Raw genomic sequence first — 17,765 nt, forward strand, 5'->3', positions numbered from 1 at the left:
TCACAATTTTTATTATTGTTGATATTATGAATATTCAATAACTATTCATTCATACCATCATTATTTTTCATCATTATCATCTTCATTAAACTTTCACACTAAATGAACCAGTCAATGTTATCAAGATCTTCAAAAAAATTTCTTTCCACTACTTTCTAATCAGTTGCCCATGGAGCTAAAAATTAACACTGAATTTTTTTTTCACACACAAAATAAATAGTCAGGCCAATCTTCATAGCATGTCGTTTTTATTGTGCCATTGAATTTATTGAAATACAGTATTTGCTGTATGTAAGTTAGGCTCTCGTTAAACCCTTTTCACACATCATTATAACTATATAGAACATGATTATTGCAATAGTTTCATTAGCTTCTCTTTTTGAACATTCCGATTGATATAAATCAAAATATTCATCGTAGGATTATGACTAGTCTCATCAATTCTGTGTTATCCATTTTCATTGGAGTACATCTCTCATGTGTATGTCAAGTGTACTTTCATTTCTTATTAAATAAATCAGTCTTTATAATGTTAGCAATTATTTTTTACATTTCAGATGGGGTGCATTTGGCATTGAAAGTAGAGTTCTCCCTCCCTAGTTCTTGCTACGCTACAATGGCCCTTAGAGAGGTGATGAAGACTGATACATCAGCTGTACACCAATCAACACTTAATCGATGAGCTAAGTCATATACCACTCAATACTCACTGAATTAACTCAGTGTTACATTAAGGACTGAAGTCAGTTTTACATCAGTTGATAAATGAGCTCCACCGCCCTTACCGGTCACTCAGTTGATGAACTCAGCCATTCAATACATACTCAATGACCTTAGCCTTCCACCAAGCAAGGACTGAAGTCAGTTTTACATCAGTTGATAAATGAGCTCCACCGTCCTTACCGGTCACTCAGTTGATGAACTCAGCCATTCAATACATACTCAATGACCTTAGCCTTCCACCAAGCAAGGACTGAAGTCAGTTTTACATCAGTTGATAAATGAGCTCCACCGTCCTTACCGGTCACTCAGTTGATGAACTCAGCCATTCAATACATACTCAATGACCTTAGCCTTCCACCAAGCAAGGATACATCAGGTGATAAATGAGCTCTACCACAACAGTCACTCGGTTGATGAACTCGGCCATTCAATACATACTTAATGACCTCAGCCTTCTCCCATCAACAATCATGGACTGAAGTCAGTTGTATATCCGTTGATACTCCTGAAAATTTTCATGATCATGACTTCTCCCCATGCGATAGTAAAACAAATCCCTTATGGTTAAGGTAAATCAACCTGTCGAAGTGGATAAAATTATCTTACGAGAGAATAAGACGTGTACCATATCTCTTTCTACTGTATAACTACCTGTACTTTTTAGATTAATTGGAGGTCATATCTTCAGCTGAGAACCAAAAGGGTACTATTGCAGATCAAAGATGTTCTGTTGAGAACCAGAAGTGCGCTCTTTCCATGGACTTTGTACAGCAATACTGCACTTGTGTTTCTCAACAGAATATCTTTCAGCTGCAATAATGCCCTTCTGGTTCTCAACTGATGTTTGTCATATTTCGTACCTGAGAGCATCCAGCATGTCTACCTGCATGCAACACATGGAGGCTATGCATGTCCTGCCAAGAGAATTTTTAAAGGAAATGTGGTACCCTTATAGTCATAACGTAGATATCTTTACTAATATGTTATGACTTTGCTTATAAAGCTTTGAGACCATTCTTGTCTGACCTAAACCATTGCAACTGAATCAGTTATTTTGATTATGAATCCAGCTCAAGATTCCAACTGTATTTAATATCTGTCACATACACAAGCAATTATCTTTTTTTGTGACCAGTGCTCTGTAAAAATAATTGATATGAATTGTAGGAGTGATTTTAACTTGACGTGATAGAGCATAGATAACAAAAAACACAACTAAATAATTATACATTTGCGGCATTCATGTCAAGGTAAAAAAGAGCACTGAAAAAAAAAATCACATTTGATGATTTAATTCTATTCTTTATTTTACAAAGTTTCTGATATTTCAAAGACTAAATCTTTCCTTGTACATATGCACTAATTTTGAAGCCAACTAAAGATATTATTATTTTTCATGAATTATAATAATAATTGTGTTCAATTATATAATATCAAAGGTACAACTCCCCACCCTTAAAAAAAGGGGGGGGTTAATGCTTTTCTGAATACAGATATGGATGCAGTAAGTCAAATTGTACATTGCAAATCATTCCAGTTGAGTTGACACAGTCAATTAAAGTTAGATATTGATAGATAATGCTATGGAAGGAATAATGATAATAAGTTTTATTTACTCAGGGTAACCACTTAAGCTCTCATTTCCCTTCTCCTTTCTAACATGTGTAGCGCCTGACAAGAAGGCAGAAAATCCCATTTATAAAGTCTTTGGTATGATACAGGCAGTGATTGAACCCATGACCTCCCATTTATGAGGCAGATGCTCTACCACAGAGCCACTATAAAAGAAAGAGTAGAGATGGTGCACATATTTTATAATGATTTTTTTTTATGAGCATGATGAAAAAATATTCAGAATTCATTGTTAAAAAGATGTTATATACTTATGTTTTAAAAATCTTGGTTTTATAAGTACTGTGAAATAGAAGGATTGTTATACCAATATCACTTCTCATAACATTTTAACATCTTCATGTTCAATAAATGATTTTGTTTTACATACATCCTACAACCTGCCCAAGTGATCATTTGCTTGATTTTATCCATCACAAATTCTTTACAATACAATTTACAAGACAAGAGGTAATATGTTTCAGTCAGCTGTTTTTTAAAGATATTTATGACTCTTGAATTTGAATATTGCAAGGCAATTATGTTTCCCAATCTGGATCTGGATGTATACGTTGCAGGGCCCTCCGGGCATAAACGCATCGGGTACTTGACCTGAATTTTTGCCGGGACCGGCAAGTGCAATACACTGGGTGAACACCCTACTCTTTGATGAATAGTGTATTGGTTTTAACGTGCATAGGTTGGGACTCTCCTATACACGGGACCAACAATTGCGTCCTTTCCGATGGACGGAGTGTTTTCCAACTGCATTATTTCTTAGTTCATTTTTTTTAGATTGTTCTTTGGGCCTGATGTTGCCATCATAATATAATGAAAAGTGGCCCATGACTGCCTCATACTAAACCATAATTAAATAATGTGACAATCATAATTAGATAGAATGGGCAGTCAACCCAAACCATTTATAATCAGGGGCCGAAGCCACTTGTTCGTGTGACTTAAACAGGGTTTACCCCTTCACAGCCTGTTCGGATGCAAGTGAGGGTTGTCATCCCCAAAGGGAGCCTGGTCAGCTAAGAGCCAAGCTACACAAGCTAGTAACCTTGTCTTCTAACCTCCCCTATTTGCTAAAGTATTGATATGGATGTGTTGGGTGTTGACCTAGTTTAGTGTTAAGTATAATAATTGTTACAATGAAGTAAGTGGATGAAGTAAGTTTGAATTTTTCGTAATAGTCAAGAAAATCTTTTTTATTTATTTTTTTTAATATTTTTATCCTTCATATTCCAATCAATAATTACATCAAGCATAACTTTAGAAACTGCTGTAAGAACTTCCTTATTCAATGAATACTTTATCCTGTTATAATCTTCTAAACATTTACAGGGGATAAATTTTTATCAAATTATGCATTTATACTATTTAAATGATGAACAATAATCTGTTTGAAAAATAAAATCAGTGAAATGAAAAATTGAGAAAGTGGGTATTGGTTAAGCATGGAAAATCACAGCATGTATATTCTATTTATAAAATGTTAATACTTTAACACTGGTTAAATCTCCAAACTTTCGTCTCTGAAACAGTTGTTTGAGTTTGTTTTTATTTAGCCTTAAACTGAATTTTTTCCTTGATCTCATCATTATCGTCTTGTGGAACAACCATCAACATCTGCTGCAAGAAAACTGTCAGGTTATCTGGAGAATAAACACATTCAAAAGATAAAAAAATGACTTGAACATAATAGAGAAATCTGAGCAAATACCACTAACACCTTTATCATTAATCACTTATCAAATAAATTTGGCTTAATTTTATAAAACAGTATGATGCAGAACATGAGGGTTTTGCAAATGAGGGAATCATTTACATATATTTTTGTCTGAAACTTCAATTATTGTCATAGATTTTTATAATACATTGAATACAATATATTTCATTGATAGTGATTTCATATTTAAAATGAAGAGTTTAAAATGTATTATTATATTGAAGGGAGAAAGAAGAGGTATTTGCATTTAGACACAATTGAATATTATCAAACATCTCAATCGCTTAAAGTCCCTTTCATAGTTATATGAATTTAAAAATGACACCACTTTTGAGGACTTTACATCTGTTTAGGAGGAAATTGTGTATGGTCAACTTTTCTCTATTCAACTCAGAAATTTTTTTTGGGGTATACTTGACATTTATTAAACAAGTTGATGAAGTGCGCATTTATATTTGATGATGGATAAATCATTTTTTTCATATTCAATATAATACTTTTTGTTAGTAACAATTCAAGTTGTTATTCCAGTTGTGATACTCTCAATTAGATTGTAACACCTTTGGGGAAGATTGCAAAATATGGAGGAGAAGAATAAGTCGAGGAGGAACTTGTTTAAGAGGGTTATTGCCAATCCGTCTACTACCATCCCATCTTCTCATCACATGGTCTACCTTCATTTTGTCTATCATCCATCTACAACTATTTTGTCTACAATAATTTTGTCTAAATCCATTTTGTATGTTGCCAAATTGTCCATTAATTAGTTTGTCCAACGTTCATTTAGTCCAATAGCCATGTCGGCTAATTTCAGTTGGTGCAATATACACTTCATGTACTTATCAATTCACCTAATTTCCATTTCGTCTAATTATCATTTTGTCCATCAGAATTTCCAAATCATCCAATAGCCATTTAGTCTAATATCCAATCGGTCCAATAGCCATTTCATCTTCAAATACTTTGCGTTATCCGAGGAGGGGAGCAAAATGACTTATTGATTATACCTTAAATTATTGAAGATAATGATGAAAAATTATGATACTGCAATTAAGGCTACCCCCCCCCCCCTTCCCAATCTGTCCCCTTTCCTTTCCCTTTTTGTCCATTTACGTTTACTGGAAACCCACTTTCACACATAAAAATGAGGGTAAGGGGGTGTGAAGGAACCAAAAATCTGCAATACACGATACACATACGCACCATAGAGAGCTAGTGCCAGTATAGTAGACAAAACAAATATTAGACGAAATGGTGATTGGCTGAGATAGCGATCGGATTTATTGGCGATTAGACCAGATGGCATTTAGACCAAATGACTGTTGGCCAAATAGGGTTTTGACAAAGTGATAGCGGACCAACTGCAGTTAGACCAAATGGAACATGGATGAAATGAAACTAGACCAAGTGGTTATTAGACCATATGCCTTTAGCCCTGTTGGCTATAAGACTGAATTGTAATAAAAGTGGCTATTAGACCAATTGGCAAAAAATATATTGATGATGATTGCAAATACCCAGATCTATATACCTGCTTTATATTTGTTTTCTCCCTTTTCAGCCCATTACAAACATTGTCCCACTCTCTCCACAAAGTTAGGCTTAAACTTTTACTTACCCATTCCATTGATGAACCATTGAGGTTTATTCTTCCAAGCCACGCCTACATAGTAGACTGGTATCCCGAGAAGAGTAATGGCTAAACCTATTCCACAATCTACAGGGCTGCTGTAGATTGACATACCAACCAGGAACAATGCACAGCATACAAAGATAATTGGTATCACCAGAGGAACCTATTGTGATATTAATTGGACCTCCCAAATATACACAAGGGGTATGATTATGAATATCCAGTAGAGGCAAGAAATAAAAATACAAATGGGTGAATTAGATGGAGTAGAAAATGAAAGGAAAAGAAATTGTAGAAAAAGTTACCATGTAAAATATGAAAAGATAACAAGGGAGATAATAAAAGGTAAAGTAGAAGAAGTATTAATAAAATAAGAGAAAACGCAAGCAGATTGTGAAGTGATAAGAACAGAACAAGAAGTAGCAGTAGTAGTAGTAGTGGTGGTAGTGGTGGTAGTAGTAGTGGTAGTGGTGGTAGTAGCGGTTGAAGTAGCAGTGGCAGTAGTAGTAGTAGTAGTAGTAGTAGTAGTAGTAGTAGTAGTAGTAGTAGTAGTAGTAGTAGTAGTAGTAGTAGTAGTAGAAGTAGTAGTAGTAGTAGAAGTAATGGTCGTAGTAGTAGTAGTAGTATAAAATGTAGAAGAGATCAATAAAGAAAAGCAGAATGAGGGGGGGGGGAGGGTGGAGAAAGCAATAGCAAACATACTTTTGAATTAAAAATGAAATCAGGCCTATAGGAACTTCTATATTATTATATCTCGAATTAGGTCTTGGATCTTTGTTCCAAGAATGATAATTTGTAAGAGAGCAAATGTGTATGATATAATTTTGGGCTTTGAGATCATTTTTGTCTCGCCCACCAGAGGTGAAGGCGAGACTTAGGGATCATAACGTCGTCCGTCCGTCACAAACCTTATGACACATAACTCCACAACCATAAGTCACCTTTCAACCAAACTTGGATGGTAGATGGACTTGGGGGACCTGCATGTAATGCTGCAGTCAGAGGTCACATGGTAAGGTCATTTTCAGGTCAACGTTAAAGTTTACATGCAAGACTCTCTTATGACACCTAACTCCGCAACCATAGGTCACTTTTCAACCAAACTTGGATGGTAGATGGACTTGAGGGACCTGCATGTTATGCTGCAGTCGGAGGTCAGATGGTAAGGTCAAAGGTCATTTTCAGGTCAACGTTAAAGTTTACATGCAAGACTCTTATGACACCTAACTCCGCAACCGTAAGTCACTTTTCAACCAAACTTGAATGGTAGATGTACTTAGGGGACCTGCATGTTATGCTGCAGTCGGAGGTCACATGGTAAGGTCAAAGGTCATTTTCTAGTCAACGTTAAAGTTTACATGCAAGACTCTCTTATGACACCTAACTCCGCAACCGTAGGTCACTTTTCAACCAAACTTGGATGGTAGATGGACTTGGGGGACCTGCATGTTATGCTGCAGTCGGAGGTCACATGATAAGGTCAAAGGTAATTTTTAGGTCAACGTTAAAGTTTACATACAAGACTCTGTTATGAACCTAACTCCGCAACCGTAAGTCACTTTTCAACCAAACTTGCATGGTAGATGGACTTGGGGGACCTGCATGTGATGCTGCAGTCGGAGGTCACATGGTTAGGTCAAAGGTCATTTTCAGGTCAATGTTAAAGTTTACATGCAAGTCTCTCTTATGACATGTAACTCCACAACAGTAAGTCGCTTTTCAACAAAACTTGGATGATAGATGTACTTAGGCAACCTACATGTTATGCTGCAGTCAGAGGTCACATGGTAAGGTCATTTTCAGGTCAACATTAAAGTTTACGTGCAAGGCTCTTATGACAAGTGTTATTCCATCCCAGTCATTTCACAATGAAGTTTCGATACAATTCTGTTGCGTGCCCTCGCAAATCATGATATTTCTGGTTATTTATATAGTGGGCGAGACACAAAATCGCTTTTGCCTTGTTTATTTTATTGTAAGTCATGTTCATCCACCTTTAGTGATAACAAAATAATACATTGACGCAAAATAGCAAACTAGAAATAACACTGAATTTGATTTAACTGTAAAATAAATTTGAATAAGTGCATAAATCAATGATGTAGGATGTGGAGTAAAGTAATGTCAATCACTTGCAACACACACACACTCACAATCCTCCCCACACAAACATATCCAAACAAACCCACACACACTAATCCAATAGAGTTTTTATCAGTCTATACTCAAATGTATTTCTACAATTATTTTACCTTAATGGGTCGTTTCAGGTAAGGATACTTCCATCTGTAATACGGGATGACTGCACAGGCTAAAGCGGTGAAGAACCAGCCGGAAAACCCTGTATAGTTGATCAAACTACTCACATCTCCACTCACCAACATTATGATGGCGATAGGGAACTGCAAATAAATAGCAGATTAAATAACTATACTGCAGTCGATTTTCAAATATAAAGAGTTTGGTTTTGAATAAGTATGCTTTATTCTATTTTTTATGGACTGATGTGTACCATTGATATGATCTGACTTACCAGACCTGCAACAGAAGGGGGTTCTGCTGAACTTTGTGTATCATCGAATATGATCCTGACTTACCAGACCTTGAACAGAAGGGGGTTCTGCTGAACTTTGTGTACCATTGAATATGATCCTGACTTACCAGACCTGCAACAGAAGGGGGTTCTGCTGAACTTTGTGTACCATTAAATATGATCCTGACTTACCAGACCTGCAACAGAAGGGGGTTCTGCTGAACTTTGTGTACCATTAAATATGATCCTGACTTACCAGACCTGCAACAGAAGGGTTCTGTTGAACTTAGTGTACCATTAAATATGATCCTGACTTACCAGACCTGCAACAGAAGGGTTCTGCCGAACTTTGTGTACCATTAAATATGATCCTGACTTACCAGACCTGCAACAGAAGGGTTCTTTTGTGTACCATTAAATATGATCCTGACTTACCAGATCTGCAACAGAAGGGTTCTGCCGAACTTTGTGTACCTTTAAATATGATCCTGACTTACCAGACCTGCAACAAAAGGGTTCTGTTGAACTTTGTGTACCATTAAATATGATCCAGACCTGCAACAGAAGGGTTTTGCCGATTTTTGTGTACCATTGAATATGATCCTGACTTACCAGTTTGTAACAGAAGGGTTCTTTTGTGTACAATTAAATATGATCCTGACTTACCAGATCTGCAACAGAAGGGTTCTGTTGAACTTTGTGTACTGTTAAATATGATCCTGACTTACCAGACCTCCAACAGAAGGGTTCTGTTGAACTTTGTGTACTGTTAAATATGATCCTGACTTACCAGACCTGCAACAGAAGGGTTCTGCCGAACTTTGTGTACCATTAAATATGATCCTGACTTACTAGACCTGCATCAGAAGGGTTCTGTTGAACTTTGTGTACCATTAAATATGATCCAGACCTGCAACAGAAGGGTTCTGCCGATTTTTGTGTACCATTGAATATGATCCTGACTTACCAGATCTGCAACAGAAGGGTTCTGCCGAACTTTGTGTACCATTAAATATGGTCCTGACTTACCAGACCTGCAACAAAAGGGTTCAGCCGAACTTTGTGTACCATTAAATATGGTCCTGACTTACCAGACCTGCAACAGAAGGGTTCAGCCGAACTTTGTGTACTGTTAAATATGATCCTGACTTACCAGACCTGCATCAGAAGGGTTCTGCCGAACTTTGTGTACCTTTAAATATGATCCTGACTTACCAGACCTGCATCAGAAGGGTTCTGTTGAACTTTGTGTACTGTTAAATATGATCCTGACTTACCAGACCTGCATCAGAAGGGTTCTGTTGAACTTTGTGTACCATTAAATATGATCCAGACCTGCAACAGAAGGGTTCTGCCGATTTTTGTGTACCATTGAATATGATCCTGACTTACCAGATCTGCAACAGAAGGGTTCTGCCGAACTTTGTGTACCATTAAATATGGTCCTGACTTACCAGACCTGCAACAGAAGGGTTCAGCCGAACTTTGTGTACCATTAAATATGGTCCTGACTTACCAGACCTGCAACAGAAGGGTTCAGCCGAACTTTGTGTACTGTTAAATATGATCCTGACTTACCAGACCTGCATCAGAAGGGTTCTGCCGAACTTTGTGTACCTTTAAATATGATCCTGACTTACCAGACCTGCATCAGAAGGGTTCTGTTGAACTTTGTGTACTGTTAAATATGATCCTGACTTACCAGACCTGCATCAGAAGGGTTCTGTTGAACTTTGTGTACCATTAAATATGATCCAGACCTGCAACAGAAGGGTTCTGCCGATTTTTGTGTACCATTGAATATGATCCTGACTTACCAGATCTGCAACAGAAGGGTTCTGCCGAACTTTGTGTACCATTAGATATGGTCCTGACTTACCAGACCTGCAACAGAAGGGTTCAACCGAACTTTGTGTACTGTTAAATATGGTCCTGACTTACCAGGCCTGCAACAGAAGGGTTCAGCCGAACTTTGTGTACTGTTAAATATGATCCTGACTTACCAGACCTGCAACAGAAGGGTTCAGCCCGTTTTGTGTACTGTTAAATATGATCCTGACTTACCAGACCTGCATCAGAAGGGTTCTGCTGAACTTTGTGTACTGTTAAATATGATCCTGACTTACCAGACCTGCATCAGAAGGGTTCTGTTGAACTTTGTGTACTGTTAAATATGATCCTGACTTACCAGACCTGCATCAGAAGGGTTCTGCCGAACTTTGTGTACTGTTAAATATGATCCTGACTTACCAGACCTGCATCAGAAGGGTTCTGTTGAACTTTGTGTACCATTAAATATGATCCAGACCTGCAACAGAAGGGTTCTGCCGATTTTTGTGTACCATTGAATATGATCCTGACTTACCAGATCTGCAACAGAAGGGTTCTGCCGAACTTTGTGTACCATTAAATATGGTCCTGACTTACCAGACCTGCAACAGAAGGGTTCAGCCGAACTTTGCGTACCATTAAATATGGTCCTCACTTACCAGACCTGCAACAGAAGGGTTCAGCCGAACTTTGTGTACTGTTAAATATGGTCCTGACTTACCAGATCTGCAACAGAAGGGTTCTGCCGAACTTTGTGTACCTTTAAATATGATCCTGACTTACCAGACCTGCAACAAAAGGGTTCTGTTGAACTTTGTGTACCATTAAATATGATCCAGACCTGCAACAGAAGGGTTCTGCCGATTTTTGTGTACCATTAAATATGATCCTGACTTACCAGTTTGTAACAGAAGGGTTCTTTTGTGTACCATTAAATATGATCCTGACTTACCAGATCTGCAACAGAAGGGTTCTGTTGAACTTTGTGTACTGTTAAATATGATCCTGACTTACCAGACCTCCAACAGAAGGGTTCTGCCAAACTTTGTGTACCATTAAATATGATCCTGACTTACCAGATCTGCAACAGAAGGGTTCTGCCGAACTTTGTGTACCTTTAAATATGATCCTGACTTACCAGACCTGCATCAGAAGGGTTCTGTTGAACTTTGGGTACTGTTAAATATGATCCTGACTTACCAGACCTGCAACAGAAGGGTTCTGCCGAACTTCGTGTACTGTTAAATATGATCCTGACTTACCAGACCTGCAACAGAAGGGTTCTGCCGAACTTTGTGTACTGTTAAATATGATCCTGACTTACCAGACCTGCAACAGAAGGGTTCTGCCGAACTTTGTGTACCATTAAATATGATCCTGACTTACCAGACCTGCATCAGAAGGGTTCTGCCGAACTTTGTGTACTGTTAAATATGATCCTGACTTACCAGATCTGCAACAGAAGGGTTCTGCCGAACTTTGTGTACCATTAAATATGATCCTGACTTACCAGACCTGCAACAGAAGGGTTCAGCCGAACTTTGTGTACCATTAAATATGATCCTGACTTACCAGATCTGCAACAGAAGGGTTCTGCCGAACTTTTTGTACCTTTAAATATGATCCTGACTTACCATACCTGCAACAGAAGGGTTCTGTTGAACTTTGTGTACCATTAAATATGATCCTGACTTACCAGACCTGCAACAGAAGGGGGTTCTGCTGAACTTTGTGTACCATTAAATATGATCCTGACTTACCAGACCTGCAACAGAAGGGTTCTGTTGAACTTAGTGTACCATTAAATATGATCCTGACTTACCAGACCTGCAACAGAAGGGTTCTGCCGAACTTTGTGTACCATTAAATATGATCCTGACTTACCAGACCTGCAACAGAAGGGTTCTTTTGTGTACCATTAAATATGATCCTGACTTACCAGATCTGCAACAGAAGGGTTCTGCCGAACTTTGTGTACCTTTAAATATGATCCTGACTTACCAGACCTGCAACAAAAGGGTTCTGTTGAACTTTGTGTACCATTAAATATGATCCAGACCTGCAACAGAAGGGTTTTGCCGATTTTTGTGTACCATTGAATATGATCCTGACTTACCAGTTTGTAACAGAAGGGTTCTTTTGTGTACAATTAAATATGATCCTGACTTACCAGATCTGCAACAGAAGGGTTCTGTTGAACTTTGTGTACTGTTAAATATGATCCTGACTTACCAGACCTGCATCAGAATGGTTCTGTTGAACTTTGTGTACCATTAAATATGATCCAGACCTGCAACAGAAGGGTTCTGCCGATTTTTGTGTACCATTGAATATGATCCTGACTTACCAGATCTGCAACAGAAGGGTTCTGCCGAACTTTGTGTACCATTAAATATGGTCCTGACTTACCAGACCTGCAACAGAAGGGTTCAGCCGAACTTTGTGTACCATTAAATATGGTCCTGACTTACCAGACCTGCAACAGAAGGGTTCAGCCGAACTTTGTGTACTGTTAAATATGATCCTGACTTACCAGACCTGCATCAGAAGGGTTCTGCCGAACTTTGTGTACCTTTAAATATGATCCTGACTTACCAGACCTGCATCAGAAGGGTTCTGTTGAACTTTGTGTACTGTTAAATATGATCCTGACTTACCAGACCTGCATCAGAAGGGTTCTGTTGAACTTTGTGTACCATTAAATATGATCCAGACCTGCAACAGAAGGGTTCTGCCGATTTTTGTGTACCATTGAATATGATCCTGACTTACCAGATCTGCAACAGAAGGGTTCAGCCGAACTTTGTGTACTGTTAAATATGGTCCTGACTTACCAGACCTGCAACAGAAGGGTTCAGCCCGTTTTGTGTACTGTTAAATATGATCCTGACTTACCAGACCTGCAACAGAAGGGTTCAGCCGAACTTTGTGTACTGTTAAATATGATCCTGACTTACCAGACCTGCATCAGAAGGGTTCTGCCGAACTTTGTGTACCTTTAAATATGATCCTGACTTACCAGACCTGCATCAGAAGGGTTCTGTTGAACTTTGTGTACTGTTAAATATGATCCTGACTTACCAGACCTGCATCAGAAGGGTTCTGCCGAACTTTGTGTACTGTTAAATATGATCCTGACTTACCAGACCTGCATCAGAAGGGTTCTGTTGAACTTTGTGTACTGTTAAATATGATCCTGACTTACCAGACCTGCATCAGAAGGGTTCTGCCGAACTTTGTGTACTGTTAAATATGATCCTGACTTACCAGACCTGCATCAGAAGGGTTCTGTTGAACTTTGTGTACCATTAAATATGATCCAGACCTGCAACAGAAGGGTTCTGCCGATTTTTGTGTACCATTGAATATGATCCTGACTTACCAGATCTGCAACAGAAGGGTTCTGCCGAACTTTGTGTACCATTAAATATGGTCCTGACTTACCAGACCTGCAACAGAAGGGTTCAGCCGAACTTTGCGTACCATTAAATATGGTCCTCACTTACCAGACCTGCAACAGAAGGGTTCAGCCGAACTTTGTGTACTGTTAAATATGGTCCTGACTTACCAGATCTGCAACAGAAGGGTTCTGCCGAACTTTGTGTACCTTTAAATATGATCCTGACTTACCAGACCTTCAACAAAAGGGTTCTGTTGAACTTTGTGTACCATTAAATATGATCCAGACCTGCAACAGAAGGGTTCTGCCGATTTTTGTGTACCATTAAATATGATCCTGACTTACCAGTTTGTAACAGAAGGGTTCTTTTGTGTACCATTAAATATGATCCTGACTTACCAGATCTGCAACAGAAGGGTTCTGTTGAACTTTGTGTACTGTTAAATATGATCCTGACTTACCAGACCTCCAACAGAAGGGTTCTGCCAAACTTTGTGTACCATTAAATATGATCCTGACTTACCAGATCTGCAACAGAAGGGTTCTGCCGAACTTTGTGTACCTTTAAATATGATCCTGACTTACCAGACCTGCATCAGAAGGGTTCTGTTGAACTTTGGGTACTGTTAAATATGATCCTTACTTACCAGACCTGCAACAGAAGGGTTCTGCCGAACTTTGTGTACTGTTAAATATGATCCTGACTTACCAGACCTGCAACAGAAGGGTTCTGCCGAACTTTGTGTACTGTTAAATATGATCCTGACTTACCAGACCTGCAACAGAAGGGTTCTGCCGAACTTTGTGTACCATTAAATATGATCCTGACTTACCAGACCTGCATCAGAAGGGTTCTGCCGAACTTTGTGTACTGTTAAATATGATCCTGACTTACCAGATCTGCAACAGAAGGGTTCTGCCGAACTTTGTGTACCATTAAATATGATCCTGACTTACCAGACCTGCAACAGAAGGGTTCAGCCGAACTTTGTGTACCATTAAATATGATCCTGACTTACCAGATCTGCAACAGAAGGGTTCTGCCGAACTTTTTGTACCTTTAAATATGATCCTGACTTACCAGATCTGCAACAGAAGGGTTCTGCCGAACTTTGTGTACCTTTAAATATGATCCTGACTTACCAGACCTGCATCAGAAGGGTTCTGTTGAACTTTGGGTACTGTTAAATATGATCCTGACTTACCAGACCTGCAACAGAAGGGTTCTGCCGAACTTCGTGTACTGTTAAATATGATCCTGACTTACCAGACCTGCAACAGAAGGGTTCTGCCGAACTTTGTGTACTGTTAAATATGATCCTGACTTACCAGACCTGCAACAGAAGGGTTCTGCCGAACTTTGTGTACCATTAAATATGATCCTGACTTACCAGACCTGCATCAGAAGGGTTCTGCCGAACTTTGTGTACTGTTAAATATGATCCTGACTTACCAGATCTGCAACAGAAGGGTTCTGCCGAACTTTGTGTACCATTAAATATGATCCTGACTTACCAGACCTGCAACAGAAGGGTTCAGCCGAACTTTGTGTACCATTAAATATGATCCTGACTTACCAGATCTGCAACAGAAGGGTTCTGCCGAACTTTTTGTACCTTTAAATATGATCCTGACTTACCATACCTGCAACAGAAGGGTTCTGTTGAACTTTGTGTACCATTAAATATGATCCTGACTTACCAGACCTGCAACAGAAGGGGGTTCTGCTGAACTTTGTGTACCATTAAATATGATCCTGACTTACCAGACCTGCAACAGAAGGGTTCTGTTGAACTTAGTGTACCATTAAATATGATCCTGACTTACCAGACCTGCAACAGAAGGGTTCTGCCGAACTTTGTGTACCATTAAATATGATCCTGACTTACCAGACCTGCAACAGAAGGGTTCTTTTGTGTACCATTAAATATGATCCTGACTTACCAGATCTGCAACAGAAGGGTTCTGCCGAACTTTGTGTACCTTTAAATATGATCCTGACTTACCAGACCTGCAACAAAAGGGTTCTGTTGAACTTTGTGTACCATTAAATATGATCCAGACCTGCAACAGAAGGGTTTTGCCGATTTTTGTGTACCATTGAATATGATCCTGACTTACCAGTTTGTAACAGAAGGGTTCTTTTGTGTACAATTAAATATGATCCTGACTTACCAGATCTGCAACAGAAGGGTTCTGTTGAACTTTGTGTACTGTTAAATATGATCCTGACTTACCAGACCTGCATCAGAATGGTTCTGTTGAACTTTGTGTATCATTAAATATGATCCAGACCTGCAACAGAAGGGTTCTGCCGATTTTTGTGTACCATTGAATATGATCCTGACTTACCAGATCTGCAACAGAAGGGTTCTGCCGAACTTTGTGTACCTTTAAATATGATCCTGACTTACCAGACCTGCAACAGAAGGGTTCTGTTGAACTTTGTGTACCATTAAATATGGTCCTGACTTACCAGACCTGCAACAGAAGGGTTCTGCCGAACTTTGTGTACCATTAAATATGATCCTGACTTACCAGACCTGCAACAGAAGGGTTCTTTTGTGTACCATTAAATATGATCCTGACTTACCAGATCTGCAACAGAAGGGTTCTGCCGAACTTTGTGTACCTTTAAATATGATCCTGACTTACCAGACCTGCAACAAAAGGGTTCTGTTGAACTTTGTGTACCATTAAATATGATCCAGACCTGCAACAGAAGGGTTTTGCCGATTTTTGTGTACCATTGAATATGATCCTGACTTACCAGATCTGCAACAGAAGGGTTCTGCCGAACTTTGTGTACCATTAAATATGGTCCTGACTTACCAGACCTGCAACAGAAGGGTTCAGCCGAACTTTGTGTACCATTAAATATGGTCCTGACTTACCAGACCTGCAACAGAAGGGTTCAGCCGAACTTTGTGTACTGTTAAATATGATCCTGACTTACCAGACCTGCAACAGAAGGGTTCTGTTGAACTTAGTGTACCATTAAATATGATCCTGACTTACCAGACCTGCAACAGAAGGGTTCTGCCGAACTTTGTGTACCATTAAATATGATCCTGACTTACCAGACCTGCAACAGAAGGGTTCTTTTGTGTACCATTAAATATGATCCTGACTTACCAGATCTGCAACAGAAGGGTTCTGCCGAACTTTGTGTACCTTTAAATATGATCCTGACTTACCAGACCTGCAACAAAAGGGTTCTGTTGAACTTTGTGTACCATTAAATATGATCCAGACCTGCAACAGAAGGGTTTTGCCGATTTTTGTGTACCATTGAATATGATCCTGACTTACCAGACCTGCATCAGAAGGGTTCTGTTGAACTTTGTGTACCATTAAATATGATCCAGACCTGCAACAGAAGGGTTCTGCCGATTTTTGTGTACCATTGAATATGATCCTGACTTACCAGATCTGCAACAGAAGGGTTCTGCCGAACTTTGTGTACCATTAAATATGGTCCTGACTTACCAGACCTGCAACAGAAGGGTTCAGCCGAACTTTGTGTACCATTAAATATGGTCCTGACTTACCAGACCTGCAACAGAAGGGTTCAGCCGAACTTTGTGTACTGTTAAATATGATCCTGACTTACCAGACCTGCATCAGAAGGGTTCTGCCGAACTTTGTGTACCTTTAAATATGATCCTGACTTACCAGACCTGCATCAGAAGGGTTCTGTTGAACTTTGTGTACTGTTAAATATGATCCTGACTTACCAGACCTGCAACAGAAGGGGGTTCTGCTGAACTTTGTGTACCATTAAATATGATCCTGACTTACCAGACCTGCAACAGAAGGGTTCTGTTGAACTTAGTGTACCATTAAATATGATCCTGACTTACCAGACCTGCAACAGAAGGGTTCTGCCGAACTTTGTGTACCATTAAATATGATCCTGACTTACCAGACCTGCAACAGAAGGGTTCTTTTGTGTACCATTAAATATGATCCTGACTTACCAGATCTGCAACAGAAGGGTTCTGCCGAACTTTGTGTACCTTTAAATATGATCCTGACTTACCAGACCTGCAACAAAAGGGTTCTGTTGAACTTTGTGTACCATTAAATATGATCCAGACCTGCAACAGAAGGGTTTTGCCGATTTTTGTGTACCATTGAATATGATCCTGACTTACCAGTTTGTAACAGAAGGGTTCTTTTGTGTACAATTAAATATGATCCTGACTTACCAGATCTGCAACAGAAGGGTTCTGTTGAACTTTGTGTACTGTTAAATATGATCCTGACTTACCAGACCTGCATCAGAATGGTTCTGTTGAAC

The 17,765-nt window shown here is 39.0% G+C and overlaps 1 protein-coding gene across 1 annotated transcript; it reads right to left on the bottom strand.

Annotated features, from left to right (window-relative positions):
* Positions 1-242: 242 nt before the first annotated feature.
* LOC129255497 (large neutral amino acids transporter small subunit 1-like) lies at positions 243-12,121 on the bottom strand. Its single transcript, XM_064097366.1, has 5 exons — positions 10,483-12,121; positions 8,895-9,925; positions 7,952-8,787; positions 5,685-5,862; positions 243-3,992 (listed from the first exon to the last, which is right to left on the bottom strand). The coding sequence occupies exons 3-5, from the start codon at positions 8,081-8,083 to the stop codon at positions 3,898-3,900; spliced, it is 405 nt and encodes a 134-aa protein (XP_063953436.1). The 5' UTR covers positions 8,084-8,787; positions 8,895-9,925; positions 10,483-12,121; the 3' UTR covers positions 243-3,897.
* Positions 12,122-17,765: the final 5,644 nt, after the last annotated feature.

Source organism: Lytechinus pictus, chromosome 3 (genome assembly GCF_037042905.1).
Source record: "Lytechinus pictus isolate F3 Inbred chromosome 3, Lp3.0, whole genome shotgun sequence".
Taxonomy (NCBI): domain Eukaryota; kingdom Metazoa; phylum Echinodermata; class Echinoidea; order Temnopleuroida; family Toxopneustidae; genus Lytechinus; species Lytechinus pictus.

Excerpts from the sequence above, each read along its gene's own strand:
- LOC129255497 (XM_064097366.1), bottom strand. The coding sequence starts at position 8,083 with ATGTTGGTGAGTGGAGATGTGAGTAGTTTGATCAACTATACAGGGTTT. Across the intron at positions 5,863-7,951 it reads ACCTGAAACGACCCATTAAG|GTTCCTCTGGTGATACCAAT; the intron begins GTAAAATAATTG and ends ATATCACAATAG. Across the intron at positions 3,993-5,684 it reads ATGGTTCATCAATGGAATGG|ATAACCTGACAGTTTTCTTG; the intron begins GTAAGTAAAAGT and ends TTTATTCTCCAG.